The sequence below is a fragment of the Rhinoderma darwinii genome, chromosome 13, assembly GCF_050947455.1.
Source record: "Rhinoderma darwinii isolate aRhiDar2 chromosome 13, aRhiDar2.hap1, whole genome shotgun sequence".
Lineage (NCBI taxonomy): Eukaryota > Metazoa > Chordata > Amphibia > Anura > Rhinodermatidae > Rhinoderma > Rhinoderma darwinii.
The window spans coordinates 64,639,986-64,655,564 of record NC_134699.1 but is presented as its reverse complement, the minus strand read 5'-3'; the positions used below and the strand labels follow the sequence as shown (position 1 = coordinate 64,655,564).

Below are 15,579 nucleotides of genomic sequence, written 5' to 3'. Positions count from 1 at the left end.
TAAGGCAGAAGAGCTTTGAAAGGAGGGTATGGGAGGTCAATAAGGACTCCCTTAGAGCAGGCAGCTCTTGAAGATGACATCTCTGGGACATCTTTCAGAGTCCACCCAAGTTGAGAAGTTGGGGGGAGTAAAAAAAAAACAAAAAAAACATGGGTAAACATTTCACGTGTGCTGAGGAGGGTCTAATACATATTTTATGTGAATCTATTACTTGATCTTCACCTTGCGTCTGTTTGCTGCTCATAAAGACCTGTACTCCTATCAATGAAAATAAGACCTTGCATCTGGATTGGGGGGGGGTCTCCGTAAATGTTCACTGGACACCTCAATCTTCTATATACTTCAGATCATATGGTTACCCCTGTTTGATGAAAATGTTCTCATTTGGGTCAACCATACAAAATTCAACGTTTTGGGTGGAGACTCCACTTCATTCCTAACTGATGGAGATGTAGTCAATCTTCTTCTTGGGGCAAACTAGATGCTCTATATAAGAGCCTCAGGTGGTTTCTAGACACCAGAAGGTATAAGAGGAGAAGAGGTCTTCTACTACATACACGAGCTTGTCCTGGTGGATAGATCCTGGAGAGTATAGATGTATTTCGTTCATGCCGTATTATTTATCATGGTCCTTGTCGATCTTCAGAGGTCACAGATCGTCCATGATCTAGGTCTACAACAATGAGCGGATGACTCCAATCATGTTCGAAAAAAAATCCTTCAGTAGCGCAGATGTACAAACGTAAATAATCAGGTTTATATTAATCGTCTTCAATCTGTTTGTTTGTGTTGTAGCCCTCAAAAGTCCAGCTGCATTCCAGGAGCAAAGAAAAAACTTGGAACGAGCCAAGGTAGAGAATCTTCATATATCAGATGTGACGTAACTGTGTCCAAATACTGAATGATCTTCTGTAGCTTATGGCTGATTTATATAAGAAATGTCGGGATCTGGGGGAAGGATCTAGCACTAAGCTTCTTCATAAAAGTCCCCTAATGTTCCTCTGGTAACGCTAAACTGCCAGAACCAAGGGGCAGGAAGAGTTGTCATAGGGACACAAGCAGAGTAGCTCTTCTCACTGAATCGTCCTCCACCAATCATTACATTTTTACCTGCTGGAGTTTAAATAGAGGTGAAAACCGTAAGATCATGAATGTGATCTGAGGCCAATAGGTTGACATCTATGACCTGAGAATTACAAGACGTTCTACCGGTCCGTTATATTACTCTTTCATGTTACTAAAGGGTTGTCCGGTTAGAGGGGGGTCTGTCATGCAAAACTGGGGCAGAGAGCAACTACAAAGATCGTATTTCGCTCTGGAGGACCCGGCACGTCCGATGTATTACACAGACAGCCAATTGATTTCAATGTGTAATGCTTCCCTTCTCCTGTGGTGGTGCTACAGTAAAATTAAGGTTCCTCCACAGATTACAGCTGATCAGTAGAGGTCCAAATATTCCAAATATTGATTTTACGCCTTCGTATGTCACATGATGTTCTCCGGCCATTTTTGGTTAATGTATTGTTATATGCACTATAGGTTTTTTATTTTATTCTTTTGTAGAGTGAAGAATATTTGAAGCACAAGGTCAGAAGCCGGCCAGAAAACTCTGATCCAATTAATATGCACATTATACAAGGTAAGTTTAATTTGGGCCGTATTACACAATATTCCGTGTTGCCCATGGCAACCGCTTGAACACTTAATAAAAAATCTTGTCATAAGATTTTTCACCTTGTATAGAAATTTTATTTTAATTTTCCTCGTGTGAGTAAAGCTTTTTTTCCGAACCCTTAATGCTATTTCCATCTTGCAGTACCACTTTCCACCACATTCGGTGACAACTAGTTTCCATAGACTTAAGGGCAACAGCGCCCCAAACTCTCATATACATAAGATTTGTCTCATTCAAAACGACAATCTTTGAAATCTAATAACATGGTAATGAACCATTGTACAGAATTGACAGGCATATCATGTACATCAGCAAGGACATATTTACAATATATCTCTTCTTCAAATGTAGATGAGACCACCCCTTTAACTCAGTTGACACTGCACAGCATTGGCTCAGTGGGTTATTTTGCATAAAACATACATTGACCTTTGCTAACATTGTAGAATCATCTGCTGAGGATTCAGCTCAGGCTGCCCAGATGAAACTGAAACGGGCTCGACTTGCAGATGACCTCAATGAAAGGATTGCCCTCAGACCAGGCCCTTTAGAACTTGTGGAAAAGAATATAATTCCTCTGGAAACTACTGTGAAAGAGGCCATGAAAGGTAAGCCGTTTTTTTATATTTTTATCTTGATATCAGTCGAAAGTCTAGATCAGTTTTTCCAACCAGGGTTTGGTTGTGCCCTTGGGTTCCTCAGGAGACAGCAACAACCATTTATGGTCAGTGTAGTTCTAGGGGTTCCCCAGGAGGGGAGCATTTTTGTCAGGGAACTAAAGCTCTAAATGTTCCAAACAACTCCTCCCAAAATATCAAATAAATGGTCTTCAGAAATCTGATGTCCCACCTTTCAAATGAGGTCAACTTAAAAGACCATTAATGGTCTTTAGGGTTTCATGTTCTAAACCAGTGTTTTTCAATGTTTCTTAACCAAGTACCCCCAAGGATATATCAAAAGCACAGCATGACTATAGTGTGAGGATCTCCTAGAGACACAGAATTTACCCCCTAGGGTACAACATCCACAGGTTGAGAACCTATGTTCTAAACGTCTCATCCCATGTTCCAAAGACTTTGAATAAGTCCAATCTCTAGATTTTGTTTCTCCCGAAACTTGTCCCTTGCAATGAAGTGGTGATGCTGAGGACCTCTAGACGTTGCAGATGTTACCATCTAGTATCCTTTCTTTCAGGGATATTTTGGAGTAATATTATTGTATTTCAAAGGTTAGGCTGCCCCTTGGTTACCACCACAAAGCCACGTGAGAAGTTATTTGGAGTCCAGAGGAGCTCAATACGCACAAGATTGTTATAGTGTTGAGTAGTAGAAATGTTTGGCATTAGATGGTAGATTCGTTCATGACGATAAGTCTCGGCAATCAAGATGTTTGGACTGCGAACAGCATTTCTTTTAGTATAATGATTTAAAACTGTCCCGGTGGTATTAAATCTTTACTGGTCCAAACCTATAAAGTGGGATCATCTGGCTTTAACCTCTTGCAGATAAAATGTTTAGACACTGCAAAGTGCAGTCAAGTTATTTACGTAATCTCCCCGACTTGAGTCAAGTGGAAGAAGCCAAAACCTTAATAATTTCAAAACCAAGGGCAGCTTTGTCTGCATTCTCAGCTGGAACATAGCTGAGGGCTGATATCATAGGCCCATTTACCAGCTTCCTGTCAGCACTCGTAGCTTTCCATCTACGAGGACAAAATGGAGCTTAATTCAGGAGCAGAAGGCCGTGGGTCACATTACTACCTGACATGGTGGTCTACACCAGCAGATGGAGAGGAACAACTCTGTTCTTTTTGGATACTGTAATGAACAGAGAAACCACTCGGCAAACCTGGATTGGCTTCAAGTTGGTCACATGGTTTTCGGAAACCCTTCCTGGACTGATGCTTTTGGCCATATCATAAAAAATATTGTGATGGCACTAACTAGATTGTATAACTATCACCCTCTAATATTGTGCGGAACTTTGAATGAGTCCATATCTAAGATCTTATCAGTATGCTCAAACCAAGGGTCAACTGAGCTTTCCATCTTCTTCAAGAGTGCCGAGGAAGTGTTATCCCCCAGCTTCTAGTTGCACTGGGGCTGATAAAAATCATGGTTTCCAAACCTATCATTCTTACTTAGGGGGATCTGATCATACCAAAGAGGGTTGACATGGTGGGCTGACTTCTTAGTGCAACTTTTCGAAATCCATTCCCCAAAAATGTATCCCCAGATAGAAGTCTCAAAATAGATCTTATCCTATCACTTTAACACGATAAATACTATAAAAAAACGTTTTTGGTTTTTTTACCATGAAATTTCATCGGGCCTTCAGGAATATTTGATAACCAAAAATGCCAAAATTTGCCTTCAAGGAAATACATCTATTGAGATCCATTTTAGTGAGACCACGTAGATTGTGTCCAAATCGTCTTGAATTTTACCACCCCATATAATTTTTGGAACTGGCCACCGATGTTCTTGTCACAGGCCGTGTTATATAAAGGGCAGTAGAAGACCACACAACTCCCATGACAAAAATAACTTCAGTTCAAGCTGCTCAAATTTGCTTCCACCAATTTGTCAGACTATAGCTAAGTAATGTCACTTACAGGACGTTTATCTGGGTCAGTTGCACCTGCTTGTAGATTAGGAGCTCTGTTTAGTATCCCCAGTTATCACTTTTTATCAGGTCTCGGGAGGGAAGTGATTCATGCCAGAGGTTCGTTTTTGCAACCGGAACATTTGTCTACATTTAGTCATCCGACTCCACATTGATAACGTCCAGTGCTCCAGAAATTCTTCTCCACCCCAGGGGGTCAAGTGCTTGAAAGGGTTCTGGAAAGTTCTTGTTCTTGACTCCTTATAATACAGTAATCACTTGACATGGTTTCTGATGATTATGGTTATTCTTTTGAAGGCAATGCAACAAATTACTCCAAGCCCGTGGACGCCTTTGCTTTTGAAGAAGACAGCAGCAATGACGAGTTGTCCCCTGATCAAGAGAGAAGCAATGACTCTCAGGGAATTTCTTCTTCATCTCCGCAAGAGACCAAAAATATGGACGCTACAAGTTCTCCAGACTCTGGTCCAGTACAGGTAGGAATTCTGTCCAATCTTAAACATATTGTGTACAAATCTAATGGTGACCGTAGACATCCGGCGGTAGTCGGCCATAATAAATTCTATCGACCGTAATCGTAAAATGGATGACTTGGATTGGATTTTTGTTTGCCGTTTGCTTGTCACCATAAATTGGGATAAAATTGAACTGAGATTACGAGCCAGACCTTCTCACCCAACCTCGGTGCCCACCCTCACAAATGCTCTTTTATCTGGGCAAAAATTCCCACAGACACACTCCAAAGTCATGTGGAAAGCCTTCCCAGAAGAGTGGAGATTGTTCTAGCCGCAGAAGGGGGCCCAATTCCATATTATCGCCCATGGTTTTCGGAATGGGATGGTCCACCAAGCTCGTATGCTTGCGATAGTCAGAGGTCCACATACTTTTAGCCAGATGTACTACTAAGAAAATGATATAATACTCCGAGATCCATGGATCGACAGGATCCAAAGTGAACATGTCAATATCAGGCCGTAGGTAGAATTCGCTTTTAGATATGTTCGTATGAATCCACCATTAATTTTTATAAATTCGCCTTCTGTTAGAGTGATAAATACGTTGAGCGTTGACCTTCCATGTGGTGGAACCTATTAATTTGTCATGATTTTGTTTAGAGTGTCCACCTTACTGACATTAGGCAGGGCTGGTAGACGTTCCATCTTGTTATAATTCTTAAGAAGATAGTAATGTTCTGCGTTGGGTTATACAGAGGGATTGTTAACCCAAGATACGACAGAACTTTGGCATGGGACTACTTACTCCTCATTCCTCTGTCTTTGTAACACTGTGTACTTGGCATAACGACCCTCGATTTTCCAAGCTCTCAGGGCACGCAGCCAAGGTATTGTCTGCATGCTGTGTCTAATTACAGATCGCTAATAAAATACGATTGGTCTCGAAGGCTCGTTGGTTGTCGTGAGGGCATCACGTTCACAGACTTGGCTATTATGGCTTTTAGACAAAAAAATATTTTATGACCTACATGGTGATTTGAGGTTTTTAGAAGGTTGGTTTAAAAAAAAAAAAAATATATATCTATCTTCTGTTGATTTAACTTCCATCATTTATTTTTTCTAGAATTTGTAAAATATTTTTCTACATGAAATTTTAGACTCTTTTAAACTGTTTGCATACAATATTATTTTTTTTTTTTTCAGGGAAGCCTTTTGGGGAATATTTTACAGCATGAGGTTAAAAATAGTATTTTAATTAGTTAATCAATTTTAATCTTTTTATAGAATGAGGCTAAAAAATGTTTTCATTTTTAATTCAATCTATAATTATTTTATAGGATAAACATTATTGGAATTTTTTTAATGGATTGTTTAATTTTTATTTTATTTTTGGACAGTCCACAAAATATTGCAAATTACACAATGGCAACTGAGATGAATGTACTGGGTGTTTTACACCCTAAATAAACCCGGATAGCGGTCTCAAAAATAAAAAATTACAGATATACGATTTATTTATTTTTGTACCCTTCGAGACTACAGGTAGATTTTAGTTTTAAAAATATATTTGAGCTACAGAAATATTGGTTCTAAATTTCCCTTAAGAAATATCCTGTCCGTAACCGTAGCTAGACGATATTTCCAGATATCCTGATTTAAATTAAATGTTCCCTGGAGATTTAATGTTTGGCGCCTGCCAAGTTCAGGTTTACGGAGCGCTTGCTCCTGGAGTCTGCTTAAACTTGGAATCTTCTCACGTCATTTTCCAGACACCGAATGGATTAAAGAATTGTCACCTCTGTCATTCTGGTATCCGGATCATATTTTAACAACTCTCAAGGATTACTCTATTATGTTATATATTATAGTGCTGGAAAACGGTTGTGAAATTTCAATCCAGGCCTACTCAGCGCTTTACAACGTGCCGTAATAAACCTCCGCTCCATTATTAAAAGCTGTTTTCATTTTTTTTATTTAAAAAAAATAATGAAAAAAAAAATACTAAAATTAAGATGGTTACATTTTCCAATTTTTTTTTTCCAATATTAAAATAAAAGTGAAAGAATAATAAATTTAAAAAAGAAAAATATAAAAAATTAAAAACTATTAGTCATAATTTACTAATAGGTCATTGTGTTTTTTTTTGTTTTTTTTCATAGATATCAGTTTGATTTAAGATTTTTGAAAACTATGAATTTTTAGTTTTTTTAATTTTTGTTTTTTTGGCAACAATCTTGAAAATATGAAATTAAATCTACCGTCATAAATCTCTACCCCATTTAATCTACCGTCATCTTGGACTTTCTATCTCTCATCCTGGTGCAGGGTCTGAGAGCTCTGGAACGTCTGGTGTCTCGTTGAGAGGGAGAAAAAATATCTATGTATCTAAACTAAGACGTTTTCTCCACTTACTCTAGAATCATACACCAGAAAATGACCCACGAGATGACAACTCCCCCCAAGGTCATCCTTGTTCCTTGCACCCAGAAAGCCAGATGTCTACAACCGGACATGTGGCACCGAGTTCTGCAGCAGTAAAGGTGAATAATCAATCATTTTCTATTATTTTATGAGGAACGTTCCAAATTTTATTTTCGATCTCTTGGACAGATCTTTCAGATGATCTCTTGACGCTTGTGATGATGTTTGATGGTGGGCTTTCATGGGATGCTAAAGTCCTCCATTGATCAGTTGGTCTCTAATAAAAAAAATGGGTTCCCCCATTTGTTAGACTGGTTTCTTGACAATCAGAACATCCCACAGTCTCCCCCTGCTGGGATTCTTCTGTAATCTGGGGGAAACCTGGCAGTAAGTATTCAATTTCCCTGCAGCGCCGCCACAGGGCAAATGAAGCGTTACACAGTGTCCTTTCATATCAATGTGTTGCCCGTGTAATGTAATGGACCTGACAGGTCCTCCAGAATGAGAAATTCTCTTTGTAACCACTTACCACTCTGGCCAAGGGATGTGGATCCTAAACAGAGGACCCCCCCCCCCCCTCTATTTACTCTATTTGGTTTAATCGGTCGCCACAATAGTGATCAAAATGGGTCCCATTGTGGTGCCTGGCGTGCCATGATGGCCCTTTCTCCCCTTTGTTTAAGGACAATGCCACCCAGGACAGACAAGCCCTTTCCAGGACCCTTGGTCGCCCCCTTGTTTGCTAGTAATGCGGTTCATCTGGAGAGTCTAGTCCTGCACAGGTTTTTCATACCCAATAGCAAATCCCCTCTGTCCAGGGGCCACATAGCAGCCCCACTGATTGTCTCTATGGTATATACTCTGTGTGAAAATATCCGTTAACTACTGAGGAACCTAAATTACTCCATAGCTTTACAACACTAACTTCTGCTCTTGTATTGAATCAACAGACCAAGCCGACCACAGATTCCAAAAACCGGCACAAGAAACCTAAAGACATCAAGCCCAAGGTGAAAAAGCTAAAATATCACCAGTACATTCCTCCGGACCAAAAGGCTGAGAAGTCTCCTCCACCTATGGACTCTGCTTACGCCAGGCTCCTGCAACAGCAACAACTCTTTCTTCAGCTGCAAATACTAAGTCAACAGCAGCAGCAACACTTCAACTACCAGGGCATGCACCACTCACATCTCAAGTATGTATTGCCTTCATCCCAACGACCTTCTGTATGGAGATCTGTACATTTATTGAATAATGTTGTCATAGACCAAAAATGTTTACAGTCAGTGGTCTAGAACCTCGGTGGTCCATTAAGGTCCTACTTCCCAGGACACGTCTCAAAACTCTGGTTCTTGTAATTGTGGGTTTAGATCGTAATGTATGGGCCACCACGGGTGGTTTGAAGGAACTAACTTTGCCTCTATAGAAATGTAATTGAATTCACTTTTTGTAATTATTTTTTTTTTATTGTGTTTTTAAGGCAGCAGAATGAGCAAATGACTCGGAATTCCAACATGACTATGATTCACAGTCCTGCTCTGTCTCCCGTTAAGACCACGTTCTCTGGTCAATCAAATATGTCCTCCATGAAACCAGGTCTACTGCCCTCTAATCTGGATGATTTGAAAGTAAGTTTTTGGGTTGACTAACAAAAAGGGTTTAGGCTGGTCGAGAAAATGGGCACAAGACTTGTTACTACTGAAGGGGAAGTCACTGGTGCTTGTGGCCTGGGCACCAGAGCAAACCCCTCCAGTCCCACACTAGAGATACAGCTACGTTCCCTAGTTTCATTGGGCAGTGATGTTTAGTCAGCTGTCTGTCAGTGTTATTTGGGCACCTTACTATATTATCTGGGCACTACCTGCTACACCAAATGTTACATGAAAGCTTAAGAAGCATCTGATGCACCATAACATCTTTTATTTCTAATGGGTTTTTTTCTTTTAAAGGTTTCAGAGTTGAGGCAACAGCTAAGACTACGTGGCTTGCCCGTGTCTGGTACAAAGACATCCCTGATGGAGCGACTACGACCCTTCCAGGAGTGCAGTGGGAATACTGTCCCAACGTTTAGTGAAATCACAACAGTCACCTTTCCTGTTACTCCAAATAACTCAAGCTTTCAATCGCACCCATCAGGCGGAGTCATATCAAACGGATTCTATCAGTTTGGTAGCACCAGTTCCACCCCACCAATATCTCCAGCCTCTTCAGACCTCTCTGTTAATGGTTCCTTACCGGATACCTTCAGTGATGGACCAATGTCTTCTCCTCAGTTTGGTCTACACCCTTCCCCTATCCACCTAAGTGCTGAGGAAAGTCTAATGAGCAGCATCAACAGTGGTAGCTACCAAGTAGAACTGGAAGGCATGGATGCTGAGAAAGACAAAATGTTAGTGGAGAAGCAGAAGGTCATCAATGAGTTGACCTGGAAGCTCCAGCAAGAGCAAAGACAAGTTGAGGAACTTCGGCTGCAACTACAAAAACGAAAAGGGAATTGTGCCCCTCACGACAAGACACTTCCATCTCAACACTTTTTTGGAGTGCCTATCAAACAAGAAAATGTATCCAGCTGTCCCTTTGCATCTAAGCCAATGACTATAAAAACCCAGGCAAACAATGTATCTGAAAAACATGGCTCATGTACAACACAACCAATGCCTTGCCTGATGAACAACCATTGCATGGAAGCTTCAAATCCAAATTCCATGATGTCTTCCACTTTCTTAAGTCCTCAATGTTCTCCACAACACTCTCCCATTGGAACTACAAATAGCCCACAGCACATCAGTTTACCCCCATCTCCCAATAACCACTACCTGTTGCCTGTATCTCCAAGCTCACAAGGAGACACACGTAGTGTATCACCACAAGTCAACCATCGTATTCACACAACACAGGTACCTGAAATCCTTACTAAAAAGATGAGTGAGAAATGTTCTCCCACAAGGGAGTCCATATCTTACGTAGATATGTTGGGTTTTCGATTGTCATAAATTTTAATGAAGTATTATCTTTCGACCTTGCAGAATACTGGGAGTTCCGTCTGCTTCTCTCCAAACCAGAACACTTTACAGCCATCTTACATTGAGCAGTCGGAAAACAAGCAGAGTATGAAAGACAGAGTCCCACCAAAAAGTCCATCCATTTTAGGAAAGGTAAGTACCTGACATGATGTATATCGTCTGGTTGAGAAAAATCTTTGTATATTGGCACCATTGAGTCGGCATAACATTAGAATGGTTTTTACAGAGAACCTTAAAAATATTTCATGGTCTGTTCATGCTTGGAAAAAAAAAATCGACATTTGCTAAGCGTTCTGAGACATGGATGTTGTCATGGTGAGCATTCTGGAGTTTGGACCTTTTTTACCTAAATTGGATCGGTAGCTACCAAATATTCAGAGGATGAGGTCAACTGTCAAGCTGTAGGAGAGGGTGTGCCACACGGCAAAAGCCTTGAATATGTCAAAACAGCTCCTCTCGCCTCTTGCTCCTTTGAGTGTCTTGCCCTCATATTTGGGTAGACCGTCCGATAGAACAGCGGATTTTTGGAGGTGCTTAAATAAGGTACAAGTATCTGAATTGTGGGAACTAGATGGGCCGCCCGACTTGCAATCGGTTTTTAAGGGACGGGATCTGAAGCAACCAAACGCACTACAAATGGCAGATTATACAACTACCATTGGTATGTTCAAAGCTCAATCACCTCCATTAAAAGTAGACCCGACCTGGCTAGAAAATTACATATTATTACCGGCCACCCCGTCTAAAGTTCTGTCTAAATTGTATAAAGGCATTCTATTGGAGACATCTTCGCAAAAACCTCATTTTGTGAGACAATGGGAAAGGGATTTGGGCTTGTCTCTCTCCAAAGAGGAAGTAGGGTTTATATTGAAAGCCGCTCAGGGGTTTTCTAAGTGTGTACGTATACAAGAAAATTCCTACAAGCTGGTAACACGTTGGTACCGAACTCCGGACTTCCTATTTTCTATAGGTTTAGTCTCTGATAATTTATGTTGGAGGTGCCGAGAGGGTCCGGGCACCTTCCTTCACATCTGGTGGTCGTGCCCCAAGATATTAAGCTATTGGAGGGGGGTTGAAAAAATAATAAATTCTGTCTGTTCCACAAATATTACACTAACATCAGCACTGATACTACTCTGGTTGCCAATACCTGATTTTACGCCATCTGTACACAGTCTTCCGACCCACATGATCTCTGCTGCTAAATTGCTAGTGCCTACCTTTTGGAGACAGTCTAACCCACCGACGGTGGAGATATGGTTAGATAAAATGCAGCAGATATGTAGATTGGAGGAAATGGCTGCCTGGATAGACCATTCAAGGGAGAGATATCTGAAAATATGGAAACCATGGCTGGTCCGGGAGGTAGGGGGGCCATAAGATATCCATAAACACTGTCTTCACAACTCAGCACAATTCTGTTATTCACGTCATGTTATGAATTAAGAGACCTTTTAAATTCAAGTCAAGTTGAGTCCTATTTGCATATTTTCAACCATTGTAATGTGGCAATGTGACATAAAGGCGTGACACCGGAGGATGCTACTACCATGTTCTTATTTTCCTGTATTATGTCTTAGCTATTTTGTACTCTTACTGAGATGCATGTCAGTTCAGGGTCTCTTGTGGGTTAGCTTGTATTGTGAGGATGTTGTTTCCTTTGCGATGTCTATCTGACGTCATTTTCAAAGAGTTGTAATGATACCCAAGACCTGTATTCTTGCTTTGTTTTCATTTTGCAAACCCTGATATCTGACTTGTATTGTATCGTATGATGTCTTCCCTTGTATGTTTTGTGTACCAGTTTAATAAAAAGAGATTTTGCAAAAAAAAAAAAAAAGCTGTAGGAGAGGTCCTCAGCCAGATATCTGGGCAGGCTTCTGTGGGGCATAGAGGGATCCCAATGATTAGTGTGAGGGGCTAAAGAGTTGGGGCTGCAGGCATACATGTACATTCAGGCATAGAGTCCATGAAGTCCATGCAACTTCATGGATCTTTAAAATGTTTTGCTGGGACTGGGATTTTTTTTGTCCGCTTCAAAAGGACATTTTTTTCTTAAACATATAATTAATCAATATTTTATATAATCTATTTACTTGCAGATAAGTGCTTTACAGCCATCTCCCCAGGCAGGTCAAAAGCTTCCCACCCCAGGCATGAATTTCTCTAATGCAACCTCGTCAGTTTCCAAGCAGCTTCCCTCCTACGAGGATGCAGTCAGACAGGTAATAAGAAGTTAAGGGGCCAATTTTTTTGGCAGTTCTAAAAATAAAAAAATAACCCCCCCCCCTCCCCCCCCCCAAAAAGTTGGAATTTAAGATTTGCACTAAATATATTAGAGAGCCTAATTACCGGAGGACGTGTTGAACTATAATAGTTCCCCATTTGAATGTCAGTATTTTTGGCATGAAAACCTGTTCGACTGGTCCAAAAATGTCACCATGGAATCCAATGATGTCATCTCTAGATGGTTCCCTAAGGAACTGTAATGGTTTGGCATCAGTCTTCTACACTTTGCAGCTCCGAATATGTATTAAAACTCAAAACTGTTGGATTGATCAAAACTTTTTTTGAATATTTTTGATCTTCAGACCGCCCATAACATTTCCATAATATGATGATCTACAGGGGAAAAAAAATTGTACTCTCTACCGACGCATAGATTATCAACAAGAGCTCTCATTCTCCTGTGATATTCGAAGGCTTTATGTCGTGTGCCAGGGGTCAGGTCACATGTCTTTTGGTCCCTTACATATACATTAGGCTCTGGTGCCATTAATCTGTTTGTGGACAATTACATTTTTTTACCCTCCGATACGCAGGGCCGGATTTAGGTTGGTGGAGGGCCCTGGGCAAAAGATTTGGTGGAGCTCCAATCCCACCACTAGAATTTGGATCACCTGATAGGATTGCCAAACATCCCCTTTTCCGGAGAGGTGGTAGTGCCAAAGGAAAATGGTGTATACACTATCTACTCAAATAGTGACTGCCAAGGGCATAACTAGAAAAAGATAGATCCAGCCAACGGTTGATTATGGAGGTCCCCAAATTCATGGAGGCCCCCAGGACAAGTGCCCCTTGTGCCCTCCCTATAATCCGGCCCTGCCTATACTGAATTTTATGGTTCTTGTTCCTCATCTTAATGTTTTCATCCTACAGCAAATCACAAGGAGTCAACAGATGGATGAACTTCTTGATGTCCTGATCGAAAGTGGAGGTAAGCATCGGGACATCCAGCTTGTTTCTGAATGGTAATCCATGTCTAATGTGCCCAGCATTAACTGTTCCTGTAAAAAGTTTTCATACACCCTCTTTGGGAATTCTGAGTTAATAAAGGGGGGTCCTCTGTTCAGGATCCTCCTCTCTTGGTCAGAGTGGAGAGTGGTTACAAAGAATGTCTCTTGCTCTGGAGGACCTGTCCTGAATTACTCAGACGACACATTGATATGAATTTACATTGTGTAATGCTTAATTTCCCCTGTGGTGGTGCCAGGTTTCCCCACAGATTACAGTGGATCGCTGGGAGTCCCAGGAGGGGGAGACTTTACGATTATATTATTATTATCGGACACTTATAACTAATTGGTATTCAACCTTGTTAAAGTGTCATAGGTGAACGCGGCCGCATTACTTTTAGGGTCCATATTACACCAGTTATGCCTTTTGAGTGCCTTATCTTGCCCAAGGATGAAGTTGTATATTCTTGAAACTGTATGAAAGGTTCTCCATTTCTATTATTGAAGTTCATCTTAATACTAGGGTTAAATTTAATGTCTGTTCTATATTTCTGTAGAAATGCCAGCGAATGCCAAAGATGAGAGGTCATGTGGGCAGAAGCTCAATCCGCTGAATGTGTCAACTGGAAACCCAAGTGTGACCACGTCAAACTCTCACCTTCCATACGAAAACTGCTCAGCCAATGATGGCCGCCTTGAAGTCTTACTCAATACTCATAGCCCCATGGGAAGACCTAATGAAATACCGCTTCACAAAATTGGAAATGAGGATTCACACTTTGAGCGTGTTATTGAAGGGTTTCCTGGAAAAGGTACTGAGGGAATTTTGGAAACTTCTTTATCTCCCATGGAGACCCAATTGTCCCCATCATCTGTGGAAAGCAATGCCCTCAATCATCTGAGTTTTACTGAATCTCCTTGGGAGACCATGGAGTGGTTGGACTTAACGCCCCCAAGTTCGGCCACAGGCTTGGGATCACTCACCACATCTGGTCCCAGTATCTTCAACACTGATTTCCTTGATGTTACAGATCTCAACTTAAATAATGCAATGGACCTGCACTTAGAACAATGGTAAAGTCCAGTCTCACGCAATGACCAGCCCAACAAAAAGCAATGCCAAATGTCAAATCGTGACCTTACCGATATTCAGCTCAGTAATTTGGGACATTCAGTATGTTTGTGAGCCTTCGTTTTTGACAAGAATAACCAAAAAAAAATAAAAATACTCTAGATTTGCCAAAAGTCCACTCCATTCCATAGATCTAGTGGAGTAGAGCACTACAGCTGCATCCTGGCCTCATGGGTTTTGGTTGGCCTTTGACAATCATGCAAATATCAAAAACCTACAATAGTGTATGTAGTTTTGGAGTTTACAGTGTCCGAGGACTACAACTGGGGGCAATAGACCAAGGAATGGCCATCACAGCCTTAACCCAACAAAATGGTGTCCTTGATATTGAAAGTCTACCAGAACAGGCAGCCAAGAGAAACCAAGATAGACTTTAAAAACAGAGTGGTCCTTGTGTTCATTCATTTCTCAAGATCAGACCCCCTTTTATTTTCTTGGTCATCATTCAAAAATAGACCCAAAAGACAAAATTATTGTCAATACAAGACATTTTATAAGTGGCAACCAACTTCGGAAAGTAGTCACTGTGGGACGTGGTATAATAAAGTATTATTTTGGACACCGTCTAATGTACATTTCAAAGGGTTGTACCACTCATTTACTGTACTACGGTTATGTCCTCATTCTTTTTGTTGAGGGTGCTGTTGCATTATGGTTTATAAAAAGTGCAGTGGGGAAAAGTGGTAATGTAATTTATAGATCTAGCTATTTGAAAGAACTGGTAGACCACTCAAAGTGAAAATATATCCCTCTTAAAAACGGTAGCATCACAAGATTAGATGCATCATGATGATATATTCGGGAAGTTGGAACCACCATGTGTATTGTATAAGGTGGCCAGAGATATTCCATAACTGTTGGCCAAACAATCGTTCCACCAGCAGATATGTATCCTCTCTGGTTGACTGAACATACATTCTATTGTCAATCGAGCGATGGAGGTGAACAACTGGCTCCACGTATCTCTCAGCGGAACCGGATTGGACCGGTAAAACCCAACCTGAATCCAGGAC

The 15,579-nt window shown here is 40.8% G+C and overlaps 1 protein-coding gene across 1 annotated transcript; it reads left to right on the top strand.

Moving 5' to 3' along the window:
* Window positions 1-1,608: 1,608 nt before the first annotated feature.
* MYOCD (myocardin) lies at window positions 1,609-14,927 on the top strand. The gene is made up of 11 exons (XM_075846818.1): window positions 1,609-1,639; window positions 2,122-2,283; window positions 4,597-4,775; window positions 7,172-7,294; window positions 8,126-8,370; window positions 8,656-8,803; window positions 9,125-10,072; window positions 10,202-10,330; window positions 12,301-12,423; window positions 13,358-13,415; window positions 13,992-14,927. Exons 1-11 carry the CDS (start codon window positions 1,624-1,626, stop codon window positions 14,510-14,512), a joined length of 2,652 nt encoding a protein of 883 aa, XP_075702933.1. The 5' UTR covers window positions 1,609-1,623; the 3' UTR covers window positions 14,513-14,927.
* Window positions 14,928-15,579: the final 652 nt, after the last annotated feature.

Bases quoted from the DNA above. Each gene is read 5' to 3' on its own strand.
- MYOCD (XM_075846818.1), top strand. The intron at 2,284-4,596 runs GTAAGCCGTTTT...ATTCTTTTGAAG, and splicing joins TGTGAAAGAGGCCATGAAAG to GCAATGCAACAAATTACTCC. The intron at 13,416-13,991 runs GTAAGCATCGGG...ATATTTCTGTAG, and splicing joins TGTCCTGATCGAAAGTGGAG to AAATGCCAGCGAATGCCAAA.